The sequence below is a fragment of the Rhynchophorus ferrugineus genome, unplaced genomic scaffold (assembly GCF_030347505.1).
Source record: "Rhynchophorus ferrugineus isolate W39M unplaced genomic scaffold, kcgeb_rfMv2 rfM11, whole genome shotgun sequence".
NCBI lineage: Eukaryota > Metazoa > Arthropoda > Insecta > Coleoptera > Curculionidae > Rhynchophorus > Rhynchophorus ferrugineus.
This window is the reverse complement of record NW_027472590.1, coordinates 3,380,552-3,407,643: the sequence shown is the minus strand read 5'-3', so window position 1 is coordinate 3,407,643 and position 27,092 is coordinate 3,380,552. Positions and strand designations below refer to the sequence as shown.

General features: G+C 34.6%; 3 protein-coding genes across 3 annotated transcripts in view; 1 reads left to right on the top strand and 2 right to left on the bottom strand.

Annotated features, from left to right (window-relative positions):
• The window catches only part of LOC143205095 (dynein axonemal heavy chain 1), a 65,352-nt gene extending 39,904 nt beyond the window's left edge, over nucleotides 1–25,448 (bottom strand). The window contains exons 1-27 of the mRNA XM_076418171.1: nucleotides 25,292–25,448; nucleotides 23,283–23,606; nucleotides 23,099–23,231; nucleotides 22,132–22,255; nucleotides 21,165–21,385; nucleotides 19,083–19,250; nucleotides 17,787–18,002; nucleotides 17,471–17,730; nucleotides 17,191–17,416; nucleotides 16,227–16,370; nucleotides 15,933–16,175; nucleotides 15,694–15,874; nucleotides 13,229–13,368; nucleotides 13,054–13,174; nucleotides 12,805–12,996; nucleotides 12,575–12,752; nucleotides 12,388–12,520; nucleotides 12,108–12,335; nucleotides 10,487–10,679; nucleotides 10,141–10,432; nucleotides 9,901–10,079; nucleotides 8,232–8,404; nucleotides 6,503–6,635; nucleotides 6,260–6,447; nucleotides 5,081–5,243; nucleotides 4,844–4,954; nucleotides 4,020–4,111 (exon numbers count right to left, since the gene is read on the bottom strand). Coding sequence (XP_076274286.1) covers nucleotides 4,020–4,111; nucleotides 4,844–4,954; nucleotides 5,081–5,243; nucleotides 6,260–6,447; nucleotides 6,503–6,635; nucleotides 8,232–8,404; nucleotides 9,901–10,079; nucleotides 10,141–10,432; nucleotides 10,487–10,679; nucleotides 12,108–12,335; nucleotides 12,388–12,520; nucleotides 12,575–12,752; nucleotides 12,805–12,996; nucleotides 13,054–13,174; nucleotides 13,229–13,368; nucleotides 15,694–15,874; nucleotides 15,933–16,175; nucleotides 16,227–16,370; nucleotides 17,191–17,416; nucleotides 17,471–17,730; nucleotides 17,787–18,002; nucleotides 19,083–19,250; nucleotides 21,165–21,385; nucleotides 22,132–22,255; nucleotides 23,099–23,231; nucleotides 23,283–23,606; nucleotides 25,292–25,431 — 4,896 coding nt within the window. The 5' untranslated portion in view covers nucleotides 25,432–25,448. The remainder of the gene's footprint in view (nucleotides 1–4,019; nucleotides 4,112–4,843; nucleotides 4,955–5,080; nucleotides 5,244–6,259; nucleotides 6,448–6,502; nucleotides 6,636–8,231; nucleotides 8,405–9,900; nucleotides 10,080–10,140; nucleotides 10,433–10,486; nucleotides 10,680–12,107; nucleotides 12,336–12,387; nucleotides 12,521–12,574; nucleotides 12,753–12,804; nucleotides 12,997–13,053; nucleotides 13,175–13,228; nucleotides 13,369–15,693; nucleotides 15,875–15,932; nucleotides 16,176–16,226; nucleotides 16,371–17,190; nucleotides 17,417–17,470; nucleotides 17,731–17,786; nucleotides 18,003–19,082; nucleotides 19,251–21,164; nucleotides 21,386–22,131; nucleotides 22,256–23,098; nucleotides 23,232–23,282; nucleotides 23,607–25,291) is intronic.
• A 5-nt stretch (nucleotides 25,449–25,453) lies between these two features.
• LOC143204972 (uncharacterized) lies at nucleotides 25,454–25,950 on the bottom strand (the record flags this gene model as incomplete). Its single annotated transcript, XM_076417929.1, has 2 exons — nucleotides 25,713–25,950; nucleotides 25,454–25,633 (listed from the first exon to the last, which is right to left on the bottom strand). Coding segments are annotated over exons 1-2 (402 nt in total), but the record flags the coding sequence as incomplete, so codon positions are not given.
• Nucleotides 25,951–26,183: 233 nt separating this feature from the next.
• mRpL53 (mitochondrial ribosomal protein L53) lies at nucleotides 26,184–27,045 on the top strand. Its single transcript, XM_076418165.1, has 3 exons — nucleotides 26,184–26,378; nucleotides 26,479–26,601; nucleotides 26,658–27,045. The coding sequence occupies exons 1-3, from the start codon at nucleotides 26,233–26,235 to the stop codon at nucleotides 26,818–26,820; spliced, it is 432 nt and encodes a 143-aa protein (XP_076274280.1). The 5' UTR covers nucleotides 26,184–26,232; the 3' UTR covers nucleotides 26,821–27,045.
• The last annotated feature ends 47 nt before the right edge of the window (nucleotides 27,046–27,092 follow it).

The window sequence follows — 27,092 nt, the reverse complement described above, 5'->3', positions numbered from 1 at the left end:
AAACTAGTTCTTGTTAGACTAGGGAGACAATAAAAATGATTTATAATATGATCAAAAACATATTTTGTTATATAGGTGTATTTTGTTAACTGTCTGTTCCTTCTGGTTCAACTGTTCCTCCGATGCATTTATCCCAGCTTTGATTAGGTCGCTTGTTTTTTATCTTTTCCATCTTTGCTTCTTATCTTCTCTTTACTTGTCTTATATCCTTATATTAATCGTTATTTGGCCACCATCTGAGTTGCCCCCTTTTAACTCAATAGTTCTTCAGGGATTGGGTTTAAATTTAGGCCTTGTCTTAGTCCTGCTTGGGATTTGAAGCTGTTTGATTTCATTCTGTCTGCAATGATGACATTCGTATCTATACAATAGGTTACTTGAACTAATTGATTACTTCTTTTTGGTGTAACAACTTTTGTTTCGACATTGATTTTGTTAAAAAAACACCCACCGAGATGTGGAGTCTACAAAAAAAACTATTGGTGACCCATGTCAGATCACTGTCTTTTATCTTTTTTCTTGTTTGATACTCTAAACTCTATTATGTGGAATATTTCATTGCTGATTTCATAAATTCCACTAAAAAATGTGACAAATTAAGATCACCCCTGAGATCATGGGGTGCTTGTTGAAGGTTTGGTAAGTTCTTTTGCTTCTATATTGTGTTTTTACGAAATTGGGAAACGAACTTTTAAGTATTCCTTTTTTTATATTAACTGATTTAAATATGGCACAGCAAAAGCCACTGATATTTTTTATTTTTAATCTTTATATAAGTGAGCGTAAATTGCAAAATAAAGTGATCGTCGCAAAAGGCATCAAATAATTGTGTTTATGTGAAGATGACACACAATTTTGCATTGATGTAAAAAATTTGATTATCTAAAACGATTTCGTCCTTTAAACGATCCAATAATGCTATATAATAAGTCGCTGTTGATGGTCTTTCTTTATTCAAGGTAGTCAATGAAAATTGTTCCATGCTCATCCCAAAATACAGACGCCATAACCTTGCCAGCGGACTGTTGCGTTTTCTCACTCTTTGGAGTGGGTTCATCGTGTGCAGTCTACTCGGATGATTGTCGATTGGACTTCAGAGTGAAATGATGGAGCCATGCTTCATCCATTGTCACATATCGAAGCAAAAACTTGGGTTTATTACGTTTGATAATTTTCAAATACTGCTCCGAATCATCAACTCGTCGTTGTTTTTGGTCAAAAGTGAGCTCGCGGGCACCCACTTTGCAGAACTTTCTCATACCCAAATATTCGATATGAATGAATACAAATTCGGTTGATATCTTTAGAGTGTCTGCTATTTCATTCAGTTTCACTTTACGGTTATTCAAAATCATTTGGTGGATTTTTTAAATCTATTCGTCGGTAACAATCTTTTTTGGGCGCCCACCGCGTTCACCGTCTTCGGTGCTCTTTTCACCACGTCTAAACTTAGCATACCAATCCTTGATGGTTGATTTTCGTGGGGCAGTATCCGGAAGCTCGGCATAAAGCCAAGTTTTTGCTTCAACTGTATTTTTCCCTCCAAAAAGCAATATTTTATCAACACGCGAAATTCCTTTTTATCCATTTTTTTCACAACAAAAGTTGCTTCACTCAAAATGCTATAATTCGCAAATAAATGGTCCGACAGCTGTCAAATTTATACATGCATCTATTGGTGGTTAGGGCTAACTGAAAAACTGTATGGATTTAATTCTAGTAGCGCCATCTATGTGTCAGGCCATGAACTTTTCAATTGACCTGTTATATAAAATTTAAATTCAAAACTCTCTTAATGATCCTTTTAATGACTTTTTTTCATTTCAAGATCATACATATAAAACAAAATATAATTAAGCAAAATAATAGCATAGCAACACTTTATCTTCTACATATAAAGTAGTATTTGGTTTCACTTTTAAACACTTTAATTAATATTGGTGCTTTAATCCCATAAACATCAAGCTATTTTCCTCGTTCTTATACATTTATCAACTATGTTTTCTCCCAATAATTATATTTATCCAATTTAATCAAAATTTTGAATATATGAGTTCTTAAATGATTATATTTTGTTGTCGTATTGAATATCATTCTAATTGTTTTGTTAAAAATATGTTTTGATATATAAACTTCACTACAACCTTCCTGTATATTTGATAGCTCCTTATAGCCATGAAAACCAAAATACTTCCCCAATATGTCCCCCTCCCTGTATTTCTTTCAATGTCTTCGTTCTGGTAGATATTTAACATGTCACTGTCATCATGTCTACTTTCAAAAATGTCTGGACGTGTTTTCCCATTCCCATCCAACGAGGGTTAACGTTTTCCATCCGCTAATGGATCTACTTCGCGTATTCGGGTTTGTTTCAGGCTAATTGGTAATTTTAATTTACCCGTCATTTGGTGGAAATGGAGATTGATTTTAATTAAACGGTGCTGTCGTCTTTTTTATCATTCAAAATTAGCCCGCATTGCTTTGGTGCGATGATTATTGTATTGTATACGTCAAATATATAACAGATGACGAGATTGGAGAGATGTTTGATCTCGGTTTTTATATCAAAGGGGGCTATTAATTCGAAAAATACTAATTACCTTTGATTTTTATCAATATTTTTTATTATTTTTATGGCAATATTGACCAAATATTTCTTCAATATATTTTAAACCAATGCTATACTTCATTTTTGTCTTATTTAGGCTATTTAAAGTCAGTATTGAGCATTAGAATCAGTTTTATTAGAGCAGCTTGGTTATTAATAAAGAATAATTACTTCGTCTATTCAATACATACATATACGTCAAATATATAACAGATGACGAGATTGGGAAGACGTTTGATCTCGGTTTTTATATCAAAGGGGGCTATTAATTCGAAAAATACGAATTACCTTTGATTTTTATCAATATTTTTAATGATTTTTATGGGAATATTGACCAAATATTTCTTCAATATATTTTAAACCAATCCTATACTTCATTTGTGTCTTATTTAGGCTATTTAAAGTCAGTAGTGAGCGTCAGAATCAGTTTTATTAGAGTAGCTTGGTTATTAATAAAGAATAATTACTTCATCTATTCAATACATACATATACGTCAAATATATAACAGATGACGAGATTGGGGAGACGTTTGATCTCGGTTTTTATATCAAAGGGGGCTATTAATTCAAAAAATATTAATTACCTTTGATTTTTATCAATATTTTTTATGATTTTTATGGGAATATTGACCAAATATTTCTTCAATATATTTCAATCCAATCCTATACTTCAGTTTGGTCGTATTTGGGTTATTTAAAGTCAGTAGTGAGCATTAGAATCAGTTTTATTAGAGTAGCTTGGCTATTAATAAGGAATAATTTCTTTAACTATTCTATCCAATACATGACATTCCATTTATAGTTTGGTCTTTATTTTTTTTATTACAATATTATTTATGCAATTTCTTAAACAAAAAATACAATCTCGACGGATTATTATGAAAAATTATTTAAATTTTTTGTTGTTGCCTTAATTAATATGAAAAGGGTTCTATTATGACACATTTCAGAGCGATATAATTTATTAATTTATTTTGTTGAGAAAATTCGACTAGTTATATAGGGTTTTAGAAGTTTATTGTGTGTGTAAATGCGACACTATTTATTAGTATTGTACAATTGTTCTATTTATAATCGTAATTATATTTTATTTCATATTAACTATTAATAGGTAATGGTTATCATATTACCGTCAATTATGAATCAAATTAAAATGCTTACATTTTTTATTGGTGTTGAAGCTTCGGAATTAAAATGGGTATTACATAAAAACTTTTTTTTAATTAAAATACAATAATATGTAAAAAATTCAAGTCAATTCATCAACTACTTTCAGAGATTTGCGGGCACAAACATACGGAAGTTGAATTATATGAATGTGAAATGCAAACTAAATGAATCGGCTGCGGAAAATGTAAACATGACGTATCAGTTCAATATTTATTGCAAAAAGGATTATCAATTTACTGACCTTTGTTTTGCCAGACCCAGTGGGACCAACTAGCATCAGTCCGTGACGAACCACAGTGGTCTCATACAATTGTATCACTTTTCGTACAAATTCTGAAAATAGAAATAACAAATCAGTCAGTCGTCAAATCAAGAAATAAACAAATATTGTCTTTAGTTCAGATAGAAGGAAAATTGATAGTACGCTATTTTATCAAAAAAAGTATGGAAACTCATGATGAATATTAGGTCTATTTAAGTATAAAGAAATTAATAGAATGATATATGAATATATATATATATGTATATATATATATATATATATATATATATATATATATATATATATATATATATATATATATATGGATATCTCAAACCTTCTTGATCTTGAAGATCTTGCTTGATCTTGTTTGTTATGGTTCAGAGGAAATTTATTACTTATAGTTGTTTGTTAGAAGGTTAATTTTAATGAATTGAGCATCACCTTTTCTTTCAGAATTTTAGAGTTCTGGTTTATAACGTTTACTAGCTTATAATCTATAATTATTATCACTAATGTCTTAAAGAATTTAGCAGACATTTGACGACTAATTCTAATATAAATAGATTTTTTTTAAAAACTGATTTGGTTACATGTTCAGACGAATAACACAGCATTCTGTGTCTTTTCAAGCGGTAGACAGTTACAAACTGCATTTGGCAGTATATTTGATGTCATCTATGAGGTGAATTGACTATTTTATTAGAACAAGTATATAAATAATAGTTCTTTTTAATGAAAAATATATAAGCTTCAAAATTATATAACGTACATAATATCCATCAGGAAATCAATGAGCTTACCATTCACGTCCTCTAAACCATTGGATAGACAGGAGTTCCTAATTGCCAGTTCCAGCGCCCCGTAATCCACCGCCTCCTCCACCATTCTCGGGAATAAATCCGAGACGATCCCTATTTAAAAAAAGCGCACTCTATATCGGTTATCGTTGGCTGGTTAAGCTCGCGTCTTATATACACGCAGAGGGGTAGGACTAACGAGCCGGTCGCTGTGACAGCGCCGGATTTTAGGACACTCACCATTGAACAATTTCAGATCGTCTTTCAGGAATTTCGGGACGTTCACGTCGCGGAGGGCTCTCAGGCAGATCTGGCGCTCGTCCATATGCGGGTTTTCCCGCTTCAAATTGCCGGCAACAGATATGACTGTTTTAACAGCCCTCATACCGAAATCGTAGTGGTCCTACATAAAAAAATTTGGTCTTTTTGGTAATTTTTATCTAATTCTCAGTTTTCCAGGAGGATATATATATATATATATATATATATATATATATATAAATATTTTATATATATATTTTTCGGCATTTCGTCATTCAAAGGGTCCAATAACTCTATGTAATTGTCGCTGTTGATGGTCCTGCTTTTTTCAAGGTAGTCATTGAAAATTATTTGATGCGCATCCCAAAATACAGATGCCATGACTTTGTCAAGCGACTGTTGCGTTTTCCCACGCTTTGGAGCAGGTTCATCGTGTGCAGTCCTCTCGGATGACTGTCGATTGAACTTCGGAGTGAAATGATGGAGCCACGTTTCATCCATTGTCACATATCGACGCAAAAAGTCGAGTTTATTACGCTTGATCATCTTCAAACACTGCTCCGAATCATCAACTCGTCGTTGTTTTTGGTCAAAAGTGAGCTCGCGGGCACCCACTTTGCAGAGCTATCTAATACCCAAATATTCGTGAATGATATGATGTACATGTTCATTTCATATCTTTAGAGTGTCTGTTATTTCATTCAATTTCAATTTGCCGCCATTCAAAATCATTTTGTGGATTTTTCAAATGTTTTCTTCGGTAACAACCTCTTTTGGGCGTCCACAGCGTTCACCGTCTTCAGAGTTCATTTCATCACGTCTAAACTTAGCATACCACTCCTTGATGGTTAATTTTGCTGGGGCAGTGTCCGAAAACTCGGCATCAAGCCAAGTTTTTGCTTCAACTTCTAACGTATTTTTCTCTTCAAAAAGCAATATCAACACGCGAAATTTCTTTTTATCTAGTTTTTTTCACAATAACAAAAGTTGCCTCACTCAAAATGCTATAATTCACAAACTGATGATCCAACAGCTGTCAAATTTATACACTCATCTTTTGAGAGTTAGGGTTAACTAAAAAACATAGGGATTTAATTCTAGTAGCGCCATCTATGTGTCAGGCCGGGTACTTCTCAATTGAAATTCTGTTAAACTCGCCTGAGAACTGAGCTGCTCTGAGCTCAGCTTAAACGTCGTAGTGATCTTATTCGCCAGCTGCCTCGCATTGCCAAACCCATAGGAGAAAAGCGAGATCTCCGCTATCAAGGTATAGTTGGGGACCATCATGGAGACCGGTCTGAACAACGCTTTCAAATTGTCGGGTAATTCGGTTCTACCGGCGTAACCTGTGGGGCAACCATCAAATTCAGATGGAATCTACGTGAACAGTCAGTATCTCACCAGGATTCATCGTTATGAACACCGCACAGGACTCCTTAAGTGTTATTTCGGATCCTTCGAAAAGGAAGCGATCAAGCCTCGATTGTTGGGCCTTTTGGATGGTGGTGATTTGCTGGGCAACTACGGACAACACCTAAAAATCACGAAAAAAATTGTTTCAATCTAATAAACCAAAAATCAAAATGATCAGAGCATCATATATTTTTTAAAGAAATATTCCGACAATCTAAAGGCAACCACCATAGAGTAATAGAGATGCAACTCAATAAGGACTCTGGCGAAAAGTTTTGCTTTGTCCAACATCCATGAATGCGAACTAAATATGAACTATCTGCAAGAATAAGTTCGAAAAGTGGAATAAATTATCAAAGAACGATGCAATATTATTTAAAATTTTAGGTAACTAAATTAATAGTCTTTTAATCAGCTTGGTGTATTGATTGTTTCGTGAAGGTCGTCCAAAATCGGCTGTTGTATCAGAAAACATCGATGCGGTGTACGAAATGAAAAGCAAGATCGTGATATCATCTACTGTGAGATTGAGGCATCCCTAAGTATTACTTCCACTAGCATATATGCGATTTTAGAGAACACTTAGCTGTGCGAAAGTTATGTTTGCGTTGGAGCTCATACAATTTGACAATCGCTCAAAAAAAGGGTCGTGTCGATTGATGCAAAAAATGCTTAAAAAATTCAATCGCGGTGCTTCGAAAGACTTTTATAAAATCGTGACAGGTGACGAATCATGGATATATTCGTATGAGCCCGAAAGCACGCAGCAGTCGACTGTATGGGTGTTCCAAGATGAACCAAATCCAACAAAAGTTGTTCGCGCCAGAAGCACTTGGAAGAGAATGGTACCCTGTTTCTTCGGGAAAACTAGAGGTTTCTCTAGAGGATCGTAGAACAGTAAATTCTGTATGGATCACAACCATTTGTTTGCCAAAAGTCTTCGGTGAAATAAGAAAAACAAAAAAGAGACGCCGGATTGCCCTTCATTATGACAAAGCGAGCTCTCACACATCGGCTCAAACAAGAGACTATTTGAGCACTCGAAACATCTAATTGATCTGCTGTACAGCCATGATTTGGCACCCAATGACTTCTTTTTGTTCCCATCCGTGAAAAATAAACTGGGGTCAACGATTTTCAACACCCGAAGAAGCTACTGAAGCGATCAAAAAACATGTTTTGAAGGTATCTCATTCGGAATGGAATAAATGCTTTGATAATTGCTTTAAGCGCATGCAAAAGTGTATCGATCATCGTGGCGAGTTCTTCGAAAAACCATAAAAATATATTCGCAGCTTAACTATTTGTTCCTATTCCGGAAATTATAAATAGTAACCCTCGTATATCAAATATATTTATAATATTATATTGAAAATGTTGACAAAACGAGTTTTAGTGACATAACGTAATATTTATAAATTATTCTCTTTGCTTTATTATGACATAAATATAATTAACTTAATAAATTGTGCTCGAACCACTGGGCGATTACTACTTAAAATTAATATCAAAGAAATGCAATAAGCCTAATGGAGGTAAACAGATATAACGAAATCGCTACACGAACGCAGATAATTGGAGAGTTAAAGTTAAGATTCTCGAATACTTTCGGGCATTCGTATTCCCATCGAAAAATCCCGGCGAAATAACCCGATAGAGGAGGAGGAGGAAAATAATCGACGATAATAGGAGATAAATCGGAAGGACATTGAATTACCTCGATATCAATCCTGTTGAATTCGTCAAAGCAGGCCCAGGCTCCTGAACTGGCTAGACCCTTAAAGAATTTTCCCATTGCCATAAAATCCAATTGGTCCGAGCAATTGAATACGACGCACTGCACTGCCATTGCCTTGGCCAAGTCTTTGGTAGTTTCTGTTTTCCCTGTACCTGTATTCATATACATGGTGCGAACAAAATATATTAGTTTTAATTACTTTCATTTGAAAAAAAAATGACGAATATACTACGTATATTTTAGGTAAATCACGCATTCTCAAACCTGATGAGTAAGAGCGATGTTACGTAATTGCAATTATATTCCAAGGTAAATACTGAAAAGTTATGGCTACTGCAGATGATGTAACAAGATTCATTTTCTTGAATATCCAGAGTTCCGCAAACCCTACTCCAAAATACAATTAAAAATGTTCTATTTCCAACAATTATAACTTAACCCCGGTATTTGATGAAATAAACTCTGAAAAAGCTACCTAACGTAATGTCGTTTTGGGCTATGTATCTTTATTAGAATCAGATACCCCAAGAATTGTTCAAAAAGTTTGTTCAGATCTTTAAATTGTTTGATGACTGACGAAGACAGATTATGGAGAAAAAAATTAGCTGGTAATTAGATGTCAGATACAAAAAAACTTTTTTTTAAAAACGATTTTTAGTAAATTTTCCAGTGAAACTTATAGTAGAACGAGAGCTGTATTACAAGTATATTTTCAGGGCAGGAGACAGCAATATTCGCTTTAAAAAATATTTGTATGTTTCGTAAAAATAACCATGCACATATAACACATTTGCAGGAAACCTCCACCAGTTTACAGAAATCCTTATATGTTAAAACATCTTAAATAATTCCAAATCAGGTTACGATATCAGACATCAGTCTCGTGGATATACGATTGAAGAGAAGATAGATTGCTGAGATTACTGGACATTTGAATATAAATAAGCTTTTCAACAAGCATGTCACAATTACTATGATGTAGCAAAAATAAATTGAAATTATATTTGACATGACTTCTTTTCGTAATTGTTGACAAAACGTATATTCATCATAAAACAATATGGTAGAGGGCAAAATAGTTCTAAAGGGGTTAACAATTACGATCAAAAGTATTGTTGAAATACATATTATTTAAATAAGTATTTATATATTTAGAACTTATTTTAATACAGTACAATGGGAAATCTTGTGAAATGATTTTTAAAATTATTTGAAACAATATAAAGTATGTAGGATGATGCTGGATGACTCCAGAAACTGGACGAAGTGTACCACGATTTTAACTTGGTCGGCACGTTAGCAAGTCAACACCAAGAAAGTACGCTGAGCTTAACATATACCTTTAGAGCACTAAATCTTCTAGAACACCAGCATTCGTTTCTCATAGAGATAAGAAAGTAATCGACTAATAGTTCTTCTACTCAATCATTACTCTTCACCACTTCATAAAATCATTTAAAGCTTATTTAATCTGTATCTGTCTCTTAAAAACAAATATGTATGGAGTTAAAACAATCCTCATCTGACAACCTTGACCACATTTACGAGATCTAGCTCCAGATAATTATTCTAAATTGACATGTTCGAAAAATCCAAAATAAAAATCTGTCGCATCTAAGCTACATCTCACCCAGCCCTCGTATATTACCTGCCGGACCAGCTGGTGCTCCACCAAACTTTAAGTGGAGGGCGCCCGTCAATGTCAGATAACATCGATCTGTTAAAGGGGTGATGACCAACCGCCCACTGTTTCCCAAGTACTCGTACCCGTACTGAAATTCCGCATTGACGGCCCTTACCTTCATTTGCTTTTCCACCCAGTAGTACCTGAAGCATGTTAAAGCAATAATAAATATAAGAGAAGCCCCTCACACTCTGCGAGAGTTACCTCAACTGACTGATCCAGTTGAAGTCGTTCGAATTCACGATATTCAAGTCAACCAAGTTCTGGGTCACGTCCCTGGAGTGGACCTCGATGGTGATCAGGGCGGACATGATCTCCCTCTGCAGGAAGGTGAGGTCACCCTCCACCAGACCCCTCAGCGCGTCCAGATTGACGATTACCGCGTCCTCCAGGAAGCTCGCCAGGGCGTTTTCGGCGATACCCTTCTCTACACCGGCCGTCCAGAATGTCTGGCTGCAAGCGATGACCACCTGACCGGGCCAGCATAATACCCAGTCTAAAAATCGAGGAAGGACTGTCATTACTCGTCAAAAAATAACGTAGGCGTGACCTTTTCTCTGCTTGGTGTCCATGTCGGCCAACGAATCACCCAGTATAGTCCGGAGGGTGTTCCTCATGGTATCTTCAACGACCAAAAGCCAATTCTCCACGTTACCAGTTGGATAAAGAGGTGGGTTCAGCCTAACGCATTCTTCTTCAGCCGAAAACATCTCGGTAATCTTTAGATCGTCCTCAAAAGTCAGCTGCAAAGTTCATATAATCGAATAATACGACGATAGTTGGAAATATCCCTCCCACAAAGCACAATTCAAATTTTCCTAGAAGTTTTATATACGTTTTGAAATAAATGTTAGTTATGATCGAGTTTCAGAATGTTTATGCTAATAAAGAACGGGGCTAAAATAATAGATATCCTATAAATATTAGAGAATTGATGTGGGATACGTGGGAGTAAGTGGGCGAAATAAAGAAGAGTAAAGGTAGGAAACCGATCAATAAAAAATAACAGAAAAAATTCAACCTAATTAAGAATTCAGGGAGTTCTAGAAACATAAACTAGAATAATGAATAAATGAAAGGAGACCAATAAAAATCAGCAATAACAGTGGTTAAGAAAATGATCATAAGCGAAGAGGGACAAATAAGGATTACAAAAAATATATAGAATAAAACCTTAGAAATGAAAAGGGGAAGAATGCGGAAGATATAAGAACAAACAAAGAGGAAACAAAAACTATATACAGAAAATAACAGCATAAGAGTAAAGTACAATGAAAATGGAAGATACCATAAAAAGGGTGAACGGTAGTTTTTTCGAAGATAGCAAAGAATTGATAAATATGAGATCGCAGTTGTGGAATCAAGTACAAAATTGGCATTGATCATATTTTGTGTTCAGCAAAATATTCACTCCATCATTCCAGACCTTGTCAGAGGCTTGACATATCCAAAAAAGCAGCAGAACTGTACAGAAGTCTATTTTTTAAGTACCTACTTGTTCAATTAGATTAAGATTGTGACATCTTCTCAGAATTCAAATTGGTGGCTGAGGATTATGATATTTAGGTGCTCTTTCATTCTGTTTAAAATGATTTTTCCCACTACTTTACCAATTATTCATAGGAGGTTTAGAGATCCAACCGAGACCCTTTCCTGTGGTTTGCCAAGTTTAAGCACCCATTAGGACTTGAGTCATTTTCCATTATCCCGGGAAATGTTCGATCTCAAAGAAGCCTTTGAAGATTTTGACTAGGCTCACAATTCCCATGTATCACGATAGATGTTTGAACAGCATGGCGCCGACAAGATCTTAACCTCATACTTTTTTTCTTTCCCTGAGACCTCTTAACCTCTTTTGAGTATCAAGAAATAATATAAAAACCAGACAAAGATGTATCCACTGCAATGGTATAAAAGGTTCTTTAGAATCAGTGGAAGCTCTTCCGGAGGCTTAACTATGATATAAGAAGACTGCATATTATATAACAGCTTATCATAAGATTTCAGAACAAACAATTTCCGTGCTTAGTAGAACCATATGGCAACAATTTCTGAAGTATTTGAGGAGTATCAAAGCTATAACATTATCATATCAACCGAATCAATTTAATTAAGAATTGTTCTGAAGAACTTATCTTCTGTAGTACCTATCAGATGTCAAAATATTTTACCCTGGAAATGTTTTCGAAGCATTTTCTCAGATGTGGTTGGACTGCCAGTGGATTTTTCGCCTGCGACAATATTTCCAGCAACTCGTCATCGCTGAGGAAGTAGAGACGCGGGAACGTCGTCCTCTTGGTCTCCAGATACTCGGAGAGACCTTTCTGGACCACTTGCAACACGTGATTGGCGTCCCTGAGACTCTCCAGCAGGCGACGGTCTCCACAGTATTCGATCACCTGCAGAACACGAGGAGTTAGCGGATGGAAATGGGCAGGGGCCTCAACTGACGTTCGGTAGATCTAGCGCGTTCCTCATGATACGCTTCCAGGTCCTCTCCATCGTCTTGTACTTCTTGCTTTCGACCGGTAGCTGTTTGGTGATGTCGTCGCTGGTAAATATCGGCTCCAAGTACATCCACTGCCTGTAAATTTGATTTTATCGAAGTTCTTTTACTGGTGAGTGTTGGAAGAATTACTTCTGAACGTCCATCCATTCCTCAATGACGTCGGCTGTGATTCTGAGCTTCTCCTCCCACTCGCTAATCTTGTCCTCGAAGGGACCCTTGAAGGGACTGAAGGATATCTGCTGGGTCATCACGATGTGATCGTCCAGCATCTGCTGTTGTTCCTCAGATATTTTCATAATGTAAGTACCTAAGAATATGGGATGAAGACAAACAGGGGAATCGTCAAAAAACACTGGTACCTGTTGATTTATACGGAGTGATCTCCAAAAGGTTGTCGTCCCATTGGGCCATCATCTTCTCCAGCGTCTGCTCGATGGCGTACTCCTTGGTCGCCGACTCAGCCACGTTCTTTATTTCCTCCGCGTACTTCTCCACGCCCAACTTCAAGACATCGTTGAATGTCGTGGTTGTTGACCATACTAGTTCGATTCCTATACATATAAACACGGGTGCATCGAAGAACTCATATATATCCAACAAAAACATACCAGTTTCATCGGAGAATTTGTCCCAGTGTCGCTGTCTCATACCAGGATTTCTCAAACATTGAAGCAAGGGTATCAGAGGTTTGAACTTGTCAATATCATTCCGAATATGGATGGCAACGCTCTAAAAAAACTGTGATCGAGACGAGATCATCGACTGAAGCGAAGGGAAACGTACCTGGACATTCTCAATATCGGAAAATACTTTTATCAAGCGCACCATCATCTTATACATGTCAGTGACCGTAACTTCGATTGCGTCAGCGTCGATATTCAATATCGGATTATCCATCCACATCTCGTACGCTCGGAGCCAGTCTAAAGAAACAAAAATAAACACTCAAACCTGCAGAGATAGTGGAGGAATGAAATATTATGTGCTCTGATCATTTTTGAACTGGTAAAATGGCGTCCATTGTGAGATATTGTCGATATCTTGTCGAAAGAAGTGGTTGTCAGAAGGTGCTATGTCTTTTGGGTACGCTGGACGTGATTGAACTTCCCATTCGAGCTGTAACAGTATATCCTTCCCAGTTTTTCTAACGTGTAGAAGATCGTTGTTATGGAAGACAATGACTGAGTCTGATACTTGATCTTACTGATCTGTTTTACAAATTGATTGCTTGTTGATTTGCTAAACTTTGCTGGTTCCATCATATGCAAAGAAAGACTTTATAGCTATAAATATTCCGCTTCGATGTCAATGTACATGACTGTTTGCTCATGTGATTGTTGTACTAGATCCACTGTCCATCACTAATCACAATACGCCACAGAAAGCTCATCTATTTTGTCTGGAAAATAATGAAACCGCAATATTGACACAGTCAGAAATGACTTAATCAGTCAATTCATATGGTAGCCATTTTACTTTCTTTTGGATCTCATCCATTGCATGGGAAACATTGATTCTTCAACTGTTATATTGTCTGAAGTTTTTTGAAAATCTGAACTGAGATTTCGTTCAATAAATCGTACAATTAAGTGTCTTGGAACTTAATAATATGACAGACTGGAATCACCATCTCAGCAGATTTCTTCAGTTTTCTTTTCAGAAATCAAACAACAAAAGTAATGAATGTCGAAAATACAATTTTGAATGTCTCTTTATTAACATATATAGTAGGTGGCCAAATTATTAGGGATAGTACTCGTATTTACGTAAATTATATTTTATTGTATTTGTTTGAATAAATGATGTTTAAACACCTAACCCTTTAAATACGGGTTATTTTGTTTTAAAAAGGTAGTAAGTATCTTTATTAATGTTTTTTTGTTGAAGTGGCAACACAGTATACGCGTGTTATTTGTTAATAGTGTGAAGTTTCTTCTCATTCAGTCATTGTCCGTTAAAACATGCGCTTTGCAGCATTGTTATTGTATAGATATCATAATTTCATTATTTTTAACCGACATCTGCTAAAAAATAACCGCGTCTAAAATAACCAAAAAGTAAGTAATGCTCATTTGCTATGCTTCTCGCTATGTTTTATCTCAGCCAAAGGCATGGGACGCTTATACAGTGTAGAAAGGACAAAGAAACAAGACAAATCAATCACTAGCGAGTGCTATATACCCGGTTACTACCGTAGATCAGTAAATGGATCCATGATTATGACAACCTATATTATTATGCATGATTCGACACCCTGCCACGAAGCCAGAAGTGTTATTGCATATTTGGTGGAAAAAGAAATGTTTTGTCGTGGTCAGTGAATTAACAAGACATGAATTCCGCAGAAAATATCTGGGAATTCACCAAATAGGATATTGTAAAAGAAGTGATTACCACCAAGTAGCAGTTAATTGAACTCCAAACTTCAGGAAGATATTAAAAGGGTGGCATCACTAAATATTAAAATTATTAAAATGATGGTTATAAAACTGTTTTGTATATTTTTTTGTAGTTTTTATGATCCTAACAGATTACAGATACAAATGATAAATATATAAGAGACTTTCAAGTAATCATTTGTTACAGAAATCCAATTAAACTAGAATATTAAATAATCTCAATATTGTAACAACCATAGAGAAATAGAGATTTAACTTTATAGGAAATTTTGCGGAAATGTTTCGCGACGTCCAACATCTAGATGTCGCTATTCTTAACTTATTACTTGGTTTAATCGCTATGTTATAAGCCGCGACAGGACCTGATTGGTTCACTTCGTTTTTATAGTATGTTTGTTGTTAATTTATTTTGAGCGCCATTTTCAGTATAGTCAAAACAAGGTTCTTCGATTGATTACCAATGCCTATCGCTATATAGCCAATGCAGAACTGCACGATGACCTGGTAATCAAATGGATTTGCGAAGTTATCCAAGATTTCGCCTTGAAACACGAAAGAAGATTACTAAATCATACTAACGTGGAAGCAATACAACTGCTGGACAGCGCGCAGGATGTCAGGAGATTGAAGCGAACAAAACCATACGAACTTATATAAAGCGTATACATTTAGTGTAAACTATAGCTATAAGTTAATAATTAATAAATAATTATAATTTTATAATTGAGGAATATATACTGATGTATTTCCTCGTACTCGTCTTGCTTGTTAATTAATCCAAGTACATAGGAAAAGTAGTACTGTGTTACAGTATCATTAATTAAACTAAATCGTCAGGAGACAACTTACCTGAAGCTGTTGTCCACAGGTTCTTATACGGTTCAAATTCCTTGATCAGCTTGTTGAGATTATCGAAAGGTACTATCGGAGCTCCGAACAACTTCTGCCTCTGGTTGAGCAACTGCCCGAATTCTTGAGCTTCCTTCATCGCCTTCCAAGCTTTGCGGATCTCCAACGCGTACTCGTGAGTCTAAACGAGGAAATAATGGACAAATCGATGCCGTTGTCTAATAGTTTTACGTCGGTACCTTGCTGATGTCCCTGTATCCGGACATATTCACAACCTGAGTGGTGAAGACGTCGATGCGGTCGTTCAAGGTGAACTCGTCGTTCATCTGCAGCTTGTAATATCGGTCCTCCTCCTCCTTCAGGAAGGTATCGGTTGCCTCGATCTGTTGGTAGATCTTCAACGGCCATCCCACGGCTTCCCATTTGTTCTCGAAGTCCTCGTTGGGCAAGGCGTACCAGAAATGATCCAGGACCTCGTATTCCTATCGCAGATATCGCGTCAGGGACAAGGATAATAGGATAAGGTCACTTACCAGCACGTATCTCTTGCAATTCTCCTCCAATGATTTGACGGTCATCGGCACGGTCTCCATCCAGTCGCGAATCTCGAATATGTGCTCGATGCTGTCTGGTTTCACCGCCAGCTTAATCATGATGTTCTTGTACTCTTGCAAAAGCTGGAATGAGGAATACAATACTGACTAATGAATACTGAATACATTGAGGATTATTTTACAGTTTTTTCTGTGATTTAAACTATTACCTGTGTTATTTGGTGGCCTGATTATGAAAATAATTATAAATAAGTTTGATTATCTAACAGATTTTAACATTTTAATAATAGAAGCATTACTATGCCTCACTGTTTACTACTAATTCAGTCCATATAAAGGAAATTTACGAAATCTTAATGAAATCTTACAAAAAATTAACTGCACTGCTCATTATTACATGATGTATAGACACAGAGTGTTATATAGAGGTTTAACTTAAATAGACAATACCTTTCCTCAGTTATTTTGCGTGGTCCTAACAATGGAGGGCCTGAGAACACTTTTTTTATTGGTTCATTTGAATTGCCCTATAAAGGCTCACTTTTAAACTTGTTTCTTTCAGTTTGTTTGATGCAGATGTTGTTACAGAGTACGTTAAACATTTTTATGACTTATTTATAATGATTATTATTTTATTATGATGTATATTTAATCTTAAAAGTTGTTAGTGTTGTGCATCGAATGTATGTGCAGAGACAAAAAAATAGACAAAAAATAGCCCAAACTACTTAATACTATAGAGATGATATAATAGACGATGGATTACTGTTAACCAATTCACAAAGAACGACCAAATGCATCACATCGAACGAAGACGCAAAAAAAAACAAAATAAAAATAGTAACTTAATTTAAAATACTGTGATTTTTTATTTCTATATATCAAATTTCTTCTATTTCTGTGATAGGGTAATAAAAATGTAAATAAACAAAATATTCCTTACGTCTTCCACGCACACCTTCATTTTGGAGCAGAACAAATCCAGCAACTTGTTAATGATTTCCTGTCGTTTGTTGATGAGAAACAATCGCAAGTGGTCGATGGATATGTAGAAAGGACCGATGTAGATTAAGTTGGGTAGGGTTTCCTCCAAACTCCTCTTCAGCCGGTAATGTTGCGAGATGTCCTCCTTCACCTCAGCTGCGGTTTTTTGATCGATTTCGTAATTTCTGGAGGATGTTGCATGATAATTACCAAGAACACCAGCAAACGATTGGACTCACTTGATAAAATCAGGAATGTTGAGAGTGTAGAGGTTCACGTGGACGTCGTACTCTTTGGCGTAGGCTTTAAGGGGTATGAGGGCTTTCTTGTAGGCCAGCAGGAATCGATTTCTGATATGACACACCTCATCCGCGAGCAGACCGACCGACGAGAGGCACAGATCAGCTGGGAAGCGCAGGTTTGAAAGAAGTAATGGATGTACTTGTCGTATTTGATGAGTCTGTCTTAGTGCTTCGTCAAAGAGTTTCAACAGTACCTCCTTCAATGATGTATAATAAGAAAACAACTCAGATGGTTATGTAGGGAAGAGCTTACGGCAAAATTCTCTGGCGGCGTGCTGTAAAAGGCACCGTTTTCATCCATTTTCAGCTGCAAACTGAAAATGGGTGACACGTGCGAGATGAATGGGCTGTTTATCAAATCATTGCCCCAAAGAAAATCATCGTCGGCCGATAGACATGGTAAACAAGGCGTTTCAACCATGTTAATAAACGCTTGTAAAGAGTTTTCTACCAGTAAACGTAAAGTATACTAAAACAAATAATAAAAAATAATAAAATAATAAAATTAACACTGCAAACTATCGAAAAAATATAAAGATTATTAATATTTCATTTGAATGCCCGTTTAAAATGAAATACTGTTCGTTAGTCTCGCTATAACTCGAGAACAGCTGGACCCAGTGCATTAATTTTGGTTTTAAAATATCTGTGGAAGAACAGAGAAGGTTTATACATTGATAGCATATCATTGACGAGACATGGCATATCATTATATTAGAGGTAATTGCAAAATTTGTTTTACAAGTACTATAAAATATTTCTGCCAATTTTTTTGCTACTACTTCTACTTCATCTCGGACTTTATTAGTAAACACATTTCGTAACAAAGAGAGTTAAAATGAATAATTTAATTTCTTATATGTAGGTAAGTTTTTAGTCCTCACCAGTGGATTAGCAAGAGCCATAAATAAGACAAGTTAAAAATGAGCACTCTATAATGGTAGGATTCCAGAATATTACATAAAACGATAGAGAAAAAATGTGACAGCTACTGTTTTAAAGATTGAGTAGTGGAATAGATAAGTAATGAACGATGTCATTTTCTTTTAAAATGTAAAGTAAACCATTGTGTTGTATAGAGGTCCAAATTTTATTATAGATAAATATACGCCATAAGAACGAGCTCAAATAGTGACATTTATTGAAAATAATCGTTCCATACAGTTACCAATCAGCGGAAATTGCGTAAATGGAAGCGGGATTTCTTTCCCACCCTATATATTACTTATGACACAAAAGTAAAAACACTTGAAGTTGTTGCAGTTCTGAGAATAATCTTACTCAAAATATTTTTGTTATAATATTCAGAGAAGGAGTAATTTAAACTTATTAATACATTATTGGTTACTTAAACGTAATTGAAATTTGATATTCAATAGTAAAATGCCATTTAAAAGAAGTTTGTGAATGTTAGTTCTTGAAATAGTTTGCATATTATTTTAATATGCAAACATTTGTTACTGTAACTAATTGATTGATTAAATTGTGGCCAAAGTATTAAAGAGTATTTGTATTTCCGATGGTGACTCATTAGTTTCCCATCAATTACCTGCATCCTGTACTTGACCAGTTCCATGAACCGATTCAGCTTCGATATCTCGTACACCTCATAACTGCGCTCGTTAATATCGAACCAACCCTTACCCAAATCGCCGATACACATGCGAATGTTAAACACCAACGTCTCTAACCAGGTGGTTTTCAGTTGTTTCAGCACCTAAAAAAAAACCCAATCGATTAGAAACGATGAATGGATGTTTTCTCTTTAAAGAACACATATGTGTGTCTTTCAATAAAAAGAGAAAAGAAAATTAGTTAAAAATATAGTTAAATAAAGAGCGTATTAAATAATAATCACATGATGAAATATCACGATTATATAGTGGATGGTTAGGAGCTCTTATTTACTGTCCCATTATAAACATTCTGATTACTAACAATATCTTATACTCCTATAACTAGGAGGTAACTATAATTTTCCTTTATTCTTACAGTACTTTATTATGTAACAAGGAGAGTTTAAAACAAAAACTTATATTATGAGTGAGATTTCTAGACCTAGAGGTTTGATTTATGGGGAGATTATGGTTATTAAAGTAGATTTAAACTAGCGTTGGGAACTATCGACTGAAAACAGTCGAAACAGTCGATAGTTAAAAAATTAGCGACTGAAAATTGTAATTACTATATTCAGTCAAATTCACGTTACGACTGATTTTTTCAATTCGTGATGTCAGACGAAGATATAATTGCTTGGGGCAGTTAATTTTACATGTTCTTATAATTTCCAACGGTAGTATAAGCGAGACGGGGATGTACATACTCCTTCAAGTACTAACTTTAAAAAAAGAAGTAGAATTACTTTTATATTTGAATGTTCTGTGGATTTGTAAAAAGGAATGGAATTTTTCTATGGAATGGAATAATAGCCCACCAATATTTTATCGTATTTTAATATGTTAATTGATATTTTTAAATAATATACTATAATAAATATAGACGATACAATAGAACTTAAAAAAGACCTAAAAACTAAAGCAATAACCATAAATACTAAATAAAAATTAAACATAAAACTAATCTATGACCATTACCATATTACATTCACAATCTTGAAAAATATCGTTGTAAAATGCTGCTATATTAATATACAATATATTGTTATTTACAAGCAAACTACCACAAAATTATGACAATATATATTACATATAAATCTATGTAAGCATAAATTGGATACATTTTTGTCAAAGTCCCGGCTAGGACAACAGAGCCAGAACGTTAAAAATCAGTCGAATGAAACTAGTAGAACCAAAAATAGTAATCAATCGAACCGAAAATAGCGACTGAAACAGTCGATAACAAAAAGTAGTTAATTACTAGTCTGACAACCGAACTGAACTAACCAAACGACATTGTTCCTCTTTTTAACTAGAATAAAATGAGTAGGAACATACAGTCTGATTCTGAAACGAATTTACAAATTGCGACAGGCAATATATTAAACATCTTGATGACGTATGTACAAAAAACTTTGAATAGACTATCTATTGACTTCTGTTATTAACATGCTTATATTTTTTGCAACTAAGGTATATAGGCCTGAAAGAATTACATCGTAATTGCTATAGTGCTTAAAACAAATGAAACAGTCAATGCAGCATATCCCAATATTACCGCATTAACTTAGAATGTTGGTTTACAATGTTCGCCGGTCTGTAAGCTCTAACTATTATTACTAATGTTTTGACGAATTTTGTAAACATTTGACAACAGTGTCAATCACTACCACACAAGCTAAAAACAAATTTGACATTTTGTAGTGTGAAAATCTTATTTGTATCACCTTCCCAACAATTGATAGGAGACTTATATATACTTTGAAGGTTTTTGCAATGTTTACTATCTTCTTTTTTTAATAGTGATTATTTATTCTAAATCTTCCAGTATTAGTTTGTTATATTTAATGATACTACATAAAATAAGATTTTTAAAACAGAATGTTCCCAAAGATAGTCTTTTTAAGTTTAGGAAATAATTGTGTTTTGGTTGTCAAAACATAGACCAAGATAAGGAGGACAAGCTTTTGGTAAGCTAAGATTATGTCATGTATACATTTCGTCAGTCTACTTACAATATTGGAAATCTGTGTCTGTAAGGTGTTGAACTCGTCCAAGGTGACATATTTCGCGCCGTAATTAGCCGAAAAGAGCGACATCTGGGAGACCTTGATGCACTCTCCTACAACGTAGGACATGGCCAGATAGGTTTCCGGCACAACGTAGATATTGTACCAAGCGAAGAATTTCTTCTTCTTGCGGAAGTCGGTCTTGCTCAGGCCGGTATCGATGATTTCTGAAACAAGAAGAAACAAAGGTGTGACTAGTAAAAACCTATCGAAAAACTGGAAACATGTATAAGCAGTTATAAATAATTTTATTTTTGCACATCTTTCAGTTTATATATATATATATATATATATATATATATATATATATATATATATATATATATATATATATTGGAATAGATGGGTCTGTCACCTATTTTAAAAGTTTTACGACAAAATACATATATTCTGATGGTTTTACCTTCATCTGTTATATTTACATATTTATTTTAAATTAAAAATTTGCCTGTTTTTCCATATACATATATAGTCGTGAAAATTGGTGATATCTCGTTATTTTCAATTTTTCAATGCCGTACAATAATCATAAATTAATGCAAATTTGAAAAGTTATAGAGAATTTTACGCTGAATCGACTGATGATATAATAATTTCTATTTAATCTGTAAAGTGTATTTTCAAGGTATGTGTAGATTTCTGTTTATGTCACGTATCTTGAAAATTATAAATTCTAAAGTAATTTAAGATGGATTTTCATTAATTTTATACAGATTAAAATCTGTATAAGTTGAAGGTTTCAACTTTATCTGAGATAACATTTTCCATGGATATAGTCGATTTTTTGACATTTTCTATTTTCTTTATGTCGTTTCCTCAAAAATAGTCATACGTTAATGAACATTTCAGGAGTTATAGAGAATTTTACACTGAATCGAATTATTATACAATAATCTGTATACAATCAACTTACTGTAAGTTAGTGGTGGCATGCAACTATTAAAACTGAAGAAATTATAATCGTTAGGCGACTGGATCCGTCTGAAGTCCAACTCTCCAATGGTTCTCTGATGATTCAGCATTATCTCGTCCTTTAGCTGAAAAATATCATGTCTCAACATCTAAATCTTCACACAAGGGTCTAATTATGGAGAATCATGGCATGCTCATGAGGATTTAAATTATTTGCAACGTTGCCATTTCCTGCAAATTTTACGTATGTTTGAAAAACACAATATAAATTATCTTCAATTCACAAATTAATCTAATATTTTCGTTGAGACTCTTTCATCTCCTATAATATAAAAGATGCAATATAAAGAGCACTTAAAATAATTTTGATAGGAAATTATAAAATAAACCAATATATTTATCGATTAATCTATAAATTATTTATGAATATAGCATCCAATGGAATTTAGCATCTGGTTTAGGTACAATCAGATTCTTACCTGGTTTTAATAGAAATATCTTACTACAGTTATTTGTATGTTTTCCGGAACAGAATTCCGGATCAATTACGCTCGGAAACTGAAGCTCAGATAAAGGACGCCGAGTTATATTTATCTGTACATTTACTTTCGCAGCGTCCACTAAGCCTAAAATATAACGAGTCTGGTGTTGAATGTTCTCCCATCTCTCTTCAGATTAGAACTGCTATAGAAACTTTTTTGACTGAATATTTAATTCCTTGTAGTTATAATCAAAATATGAACAGTACAAGAACCAATAAACTATAACAACAAAATCTTAACCTTACGAAACAGGTATCCTACCAATATCAGGATCAAACCAAAATGGCCGCTGTAGTTCGCTGGATTCTACACCTCTCGATAAATGGCAACGTGGCAAAATCAGGCGTAAACTACCGAGATTTACTGAATGTCTGCTATGATTCTCCAAAACTAGCCACCACTGATTATCATCAAAATTCGACCTACTATATAAAAATAATCCGAATATGTGGTCCTGCCCGACCGTGTCCTCTGCACTAGCTGCACGATCCTCTCCATCATAACGTCGTCCATCGTCGGGGTTCCTGTCAACACCATACAGTCCATGAAGAACTCGCACCTGGATAATGATTACTATTACCGAATACCGACCAGACGTCGACTCAAATACCTTATAATCTCTTCGGAGCGCTTCCTCAGCGCGATGGCGCTCTTAATTCGTTCCGCAAAACTGATGGGGTCCTCCGCCTTGAACATGAAGCTCACCTTGGGCAGGGAGAACTTCCGCTTGAGGCCGTCCAGGGTCATTACGCGCCAGCACTTCGAAGAGGAGTCGTAATCTTCCACGGCCACGTCCACCCAGTGGTAGAGATCGTCGATGGAGAACGTGTCGCGATTTTCCTCGTTCACGTTCTCATTGGGGACGAAAGCTATGCCCGGATGAGGGTACCGGACCCCGTCGATGATCCCGTGCTCTATCCAGTTGGCCGCGGTTCTTGAAAATGCCGAGGAAAATAGTTGAACATCGATAAAAACACCACGGACATCATATTTTATTGTATTATCAATCATTCATCATGAAGAATAAGAATATTAATAATGGTAAGATCATTTACAATAAAATATTAATCAGTCTTAAATATAAATCGTCAGAAAATAATTTAACTTGCGTATATTTGTATTTAAACAATTATATATTATTGGAATATCAATTCTTCATTAATAAACATAAAAATATTATTATATTATATCAACTCCTCATTAATGTTCATTTTTTTAATTTTTATAATTTACTTCTTATTACTTAGTTATTATTTATCATTATATATCATTATATAGGATCATATATATATATGTATATATATATATATATATATATATATATACATTATATAAATTTATGATTCTTGATTCTTGATCCATAAGCATAACAATATAATATTTTATTCATAATAAAATACAATATAATTATCATCATATGTAATAAAATATGACGATTTTATATCGAGTTTTTCCTTAATAGGAAACTCTTACCTCAAACATCTATATTAACGTCAAAATTCCGCAAAAAATTCATATATTATTATAATATAAATAGTTCATATTCATTCTTTATAAATAATATTATGATCATATATAATATATAAATATGATATATGATAAAATATGAAGGTTTTTATATATTATTTAAATACATAATAAAATGTGATAAAATCTTGTATAACGTATGATATAAAATAAGGTACAAATATTCATAAATATCATTTTTTAAATACTGAACTCTCTTGTTGGAACATTTTTGTTGTTTAAAAGTCAGTTTTATGTTAGCTCTGTGGACTGTACATCATATATTACTGTAATATTAAGATATGATCAAGAAATATAACAATATGATCACCCACAATGAAATATGAAGGCTTCGTGTTATTTTTTGTTCGCTGTTTTCAATGGTTATTATTATAAAGATCTAATTTGATTATGTTTTAATAACACTTATTATTTAAACCGTCATATGTTATTCAATCATATATTATTGTAATAGTATCCAGAGACTAACGGTTGAAACTACGATTCAGTATTATCATGATACACGATATGCTAAATTAGTATTTACATATAGGGAAAATAGTATACAGCATTTAGGTATTATTAACGCTTTTAACGCATAATAAAGAATATATATATATATATATATATATATATATATATATATATATATATATATAATAGTAAAGTTCACGAATCCGTTCAGAAATCAGTCGGGTTGAAAATGCAACAGTCACTAGCAAAAAATAATAAAATTAGTGGAACCAAAAGTGGCGACTGGAACAGTCGATAGTAAAAAGTAGTCAATTATTAAACAGTCCATAGTCAATTTCAGTCCAAAGTTCCCAATGCTTGTTCCGAAATTGTATCTCAAAGTTTTATTCCTGTTCGACCCCAAGCGTGTTAATCTGGTGATATTAGGTACTTTTGTATCCAGAGCAGTAAGGAATATCATATGTTGTTAGTAATAAGTGTTATAAAATGTATACAGCCAAGTTCCAGTCGTGGATATTTTGAATATGGTAAAATATGCTGCTCTTACGTAGTGTATAGTACAAGCTAAGTTAATAATCAAGACTATGGTTTAATTTATACTGTAGCAAGTCTAAAAGTTACATATTAATTGAAAAATACCTTATCATGTATTCTTCGTCATCAAATAACTCTAATGGGAGGAATGGTGTCCAAGAATAAAGTCCATATCTATCAGAGGCGGAGGGAAATTCGCGAAACAGAACGTCGATTGGCAACAAATCTCGATTTTGCACCCCCATTTTCTCTAAGACCTGAATAATATTCTCGCCCTGTCCGAAGAGAGATAAACAACAATAAACAAACGACAATAAGGCTCGGCAGGACCACACTTTCCTGATACTGTCGTCTCCTGCGCTCGATGGCTACGTTCCTGGGCAACGTTCGCGGATCCACCTCGTGTTGGTGCTGGACTTTGGGCTTGAAGGTGTCAACTGGAAAAGACTGCAACATTTCGTCTTTGGAATCGTGCGCTAACTTAACCTTCATATTCTACTAAGTACGGGTACTTAAACATATATACCACATCTTTTTCGGCCTCGAAAGTCATCCATCTCTCGGCCGGTGCTAAATCAACGGTCTTGCTCGGTGGTACCAGGTCCATGAAGATCGGGGTATTCTTCTCGGTCTTCGCCTGCCACGCCAAGCTGGTCCTTTTATAGCTACCCGGGTACGTCTTCTTCCGCAGATCTATCATGTTCAAATTCGTAAGAAGTTCCGCATAGTATCCCCTCCCGCCCTTCATTTTCTTCGGGGGGTTCCCTTCCTTGGGAACCCCGTCTTTAGATTTCGCTTTATCCATATATATTTGTCACTATATAATATCTATTTGACAAAACCTATTTCCTTGGCGATTGTGCGTACGTTTTTGGGTAATTTTCGTTTATTAACTGGTATTGTCGTTATGCAGCTTTCGATACTGCATATAAATATTTCTAAATGTATTTGTTAGGATATGGTGGATGCGCATGTGACAACACCAAGTGACAGTTTAATATCTCAAACAGTTTTTTTGATGATAAATCAAGTTGCCGAATTTAACCATGTCCATATATTATAGTGGTACGTTTACCAGATCAGCTGGAATAATCAGTGCTATTTGTAAACAACTAAAACTGATCAATTTGAAGCCTGTAAAACGGATAGAAGTGCAATTCGATCCATTCCATCCTAAGGCAATAACGGCGAGGTAAACATAACCTAACAGACCTCGATCGATTTCTTTAAATATATATTCACGCAAGTCCGTTTTCCGCCCAGTATATCAAGGATTGTTATTTTTATTTCAGGGATTTCCTCTATCACGTATGTGCGCCGAAAATCCAGGAAACCAACCTGAACTGTTCAATTAAAACCAATATTGTGTGCGACCGGAGTGAGCCCTATATCAAAGTACATTTATTAGAATCGGGGTGAGTAAATCGACGGATTGTGCCCGATATTTTTAGAGTGAGGTCTGTTCTTGTAGGAGCATCAAGTTTTTGCTCAACGATTTAACTGTATTGGAAGTTTTGAAAAAAATCAACGAACACATCTCTTCCAAAGTAGTGGTGGAGGAAATTAGCACCGCAGACTCGACAGTGACCAAAACTAAGAAGGTATCCGTCAAAAAGCTGAACAAAAATCGATAGGATGGGCTGGGGATCATCCGGCGACTTTAGCGCGAAACTAGTTCATTCTGTGTATGATCAAATACCTGCCTTCACCGATGTTTTTGATGAGGAAACATTTTATATATTTGTAGTATGTTTTGTGGCTGGAACATTCGTCATAGTATTTATTTTATCTAGATTTATCACTATAAAAGCTGTCGAATAGGTACTGTATGTAAATAAAAACGTTTATTAAAATTTTAATATTATTTTTAATTATTTTGTTTACGATTCATCTATTGAGAAGTTAT

Excerpts from the sequence above, each read along its gene's own strand:
- mRpL53 (XM_076418165.1), top strand. The coding sequence starts at position 26,233 with ATGTCCATATATTATAGTGGTACGTTTACCAGATCAGCTGGAATAATC. Across the intron at positions 26,379-26,478 it reads CCTAAGGCAATAACGGCGAG|GGATTTCCTCTATCACGTAT; the intron begins GTAAACATAACC and ends TTTTTATTTCAG. Across the intron at positions 26,602-26,657 it reads GTACATTTATTAGAATCGGG|GAGCATCAAGTTTTTGCTCA; the intron begins GTGAGTAAATCG and ends CTGTTCTTGTAG.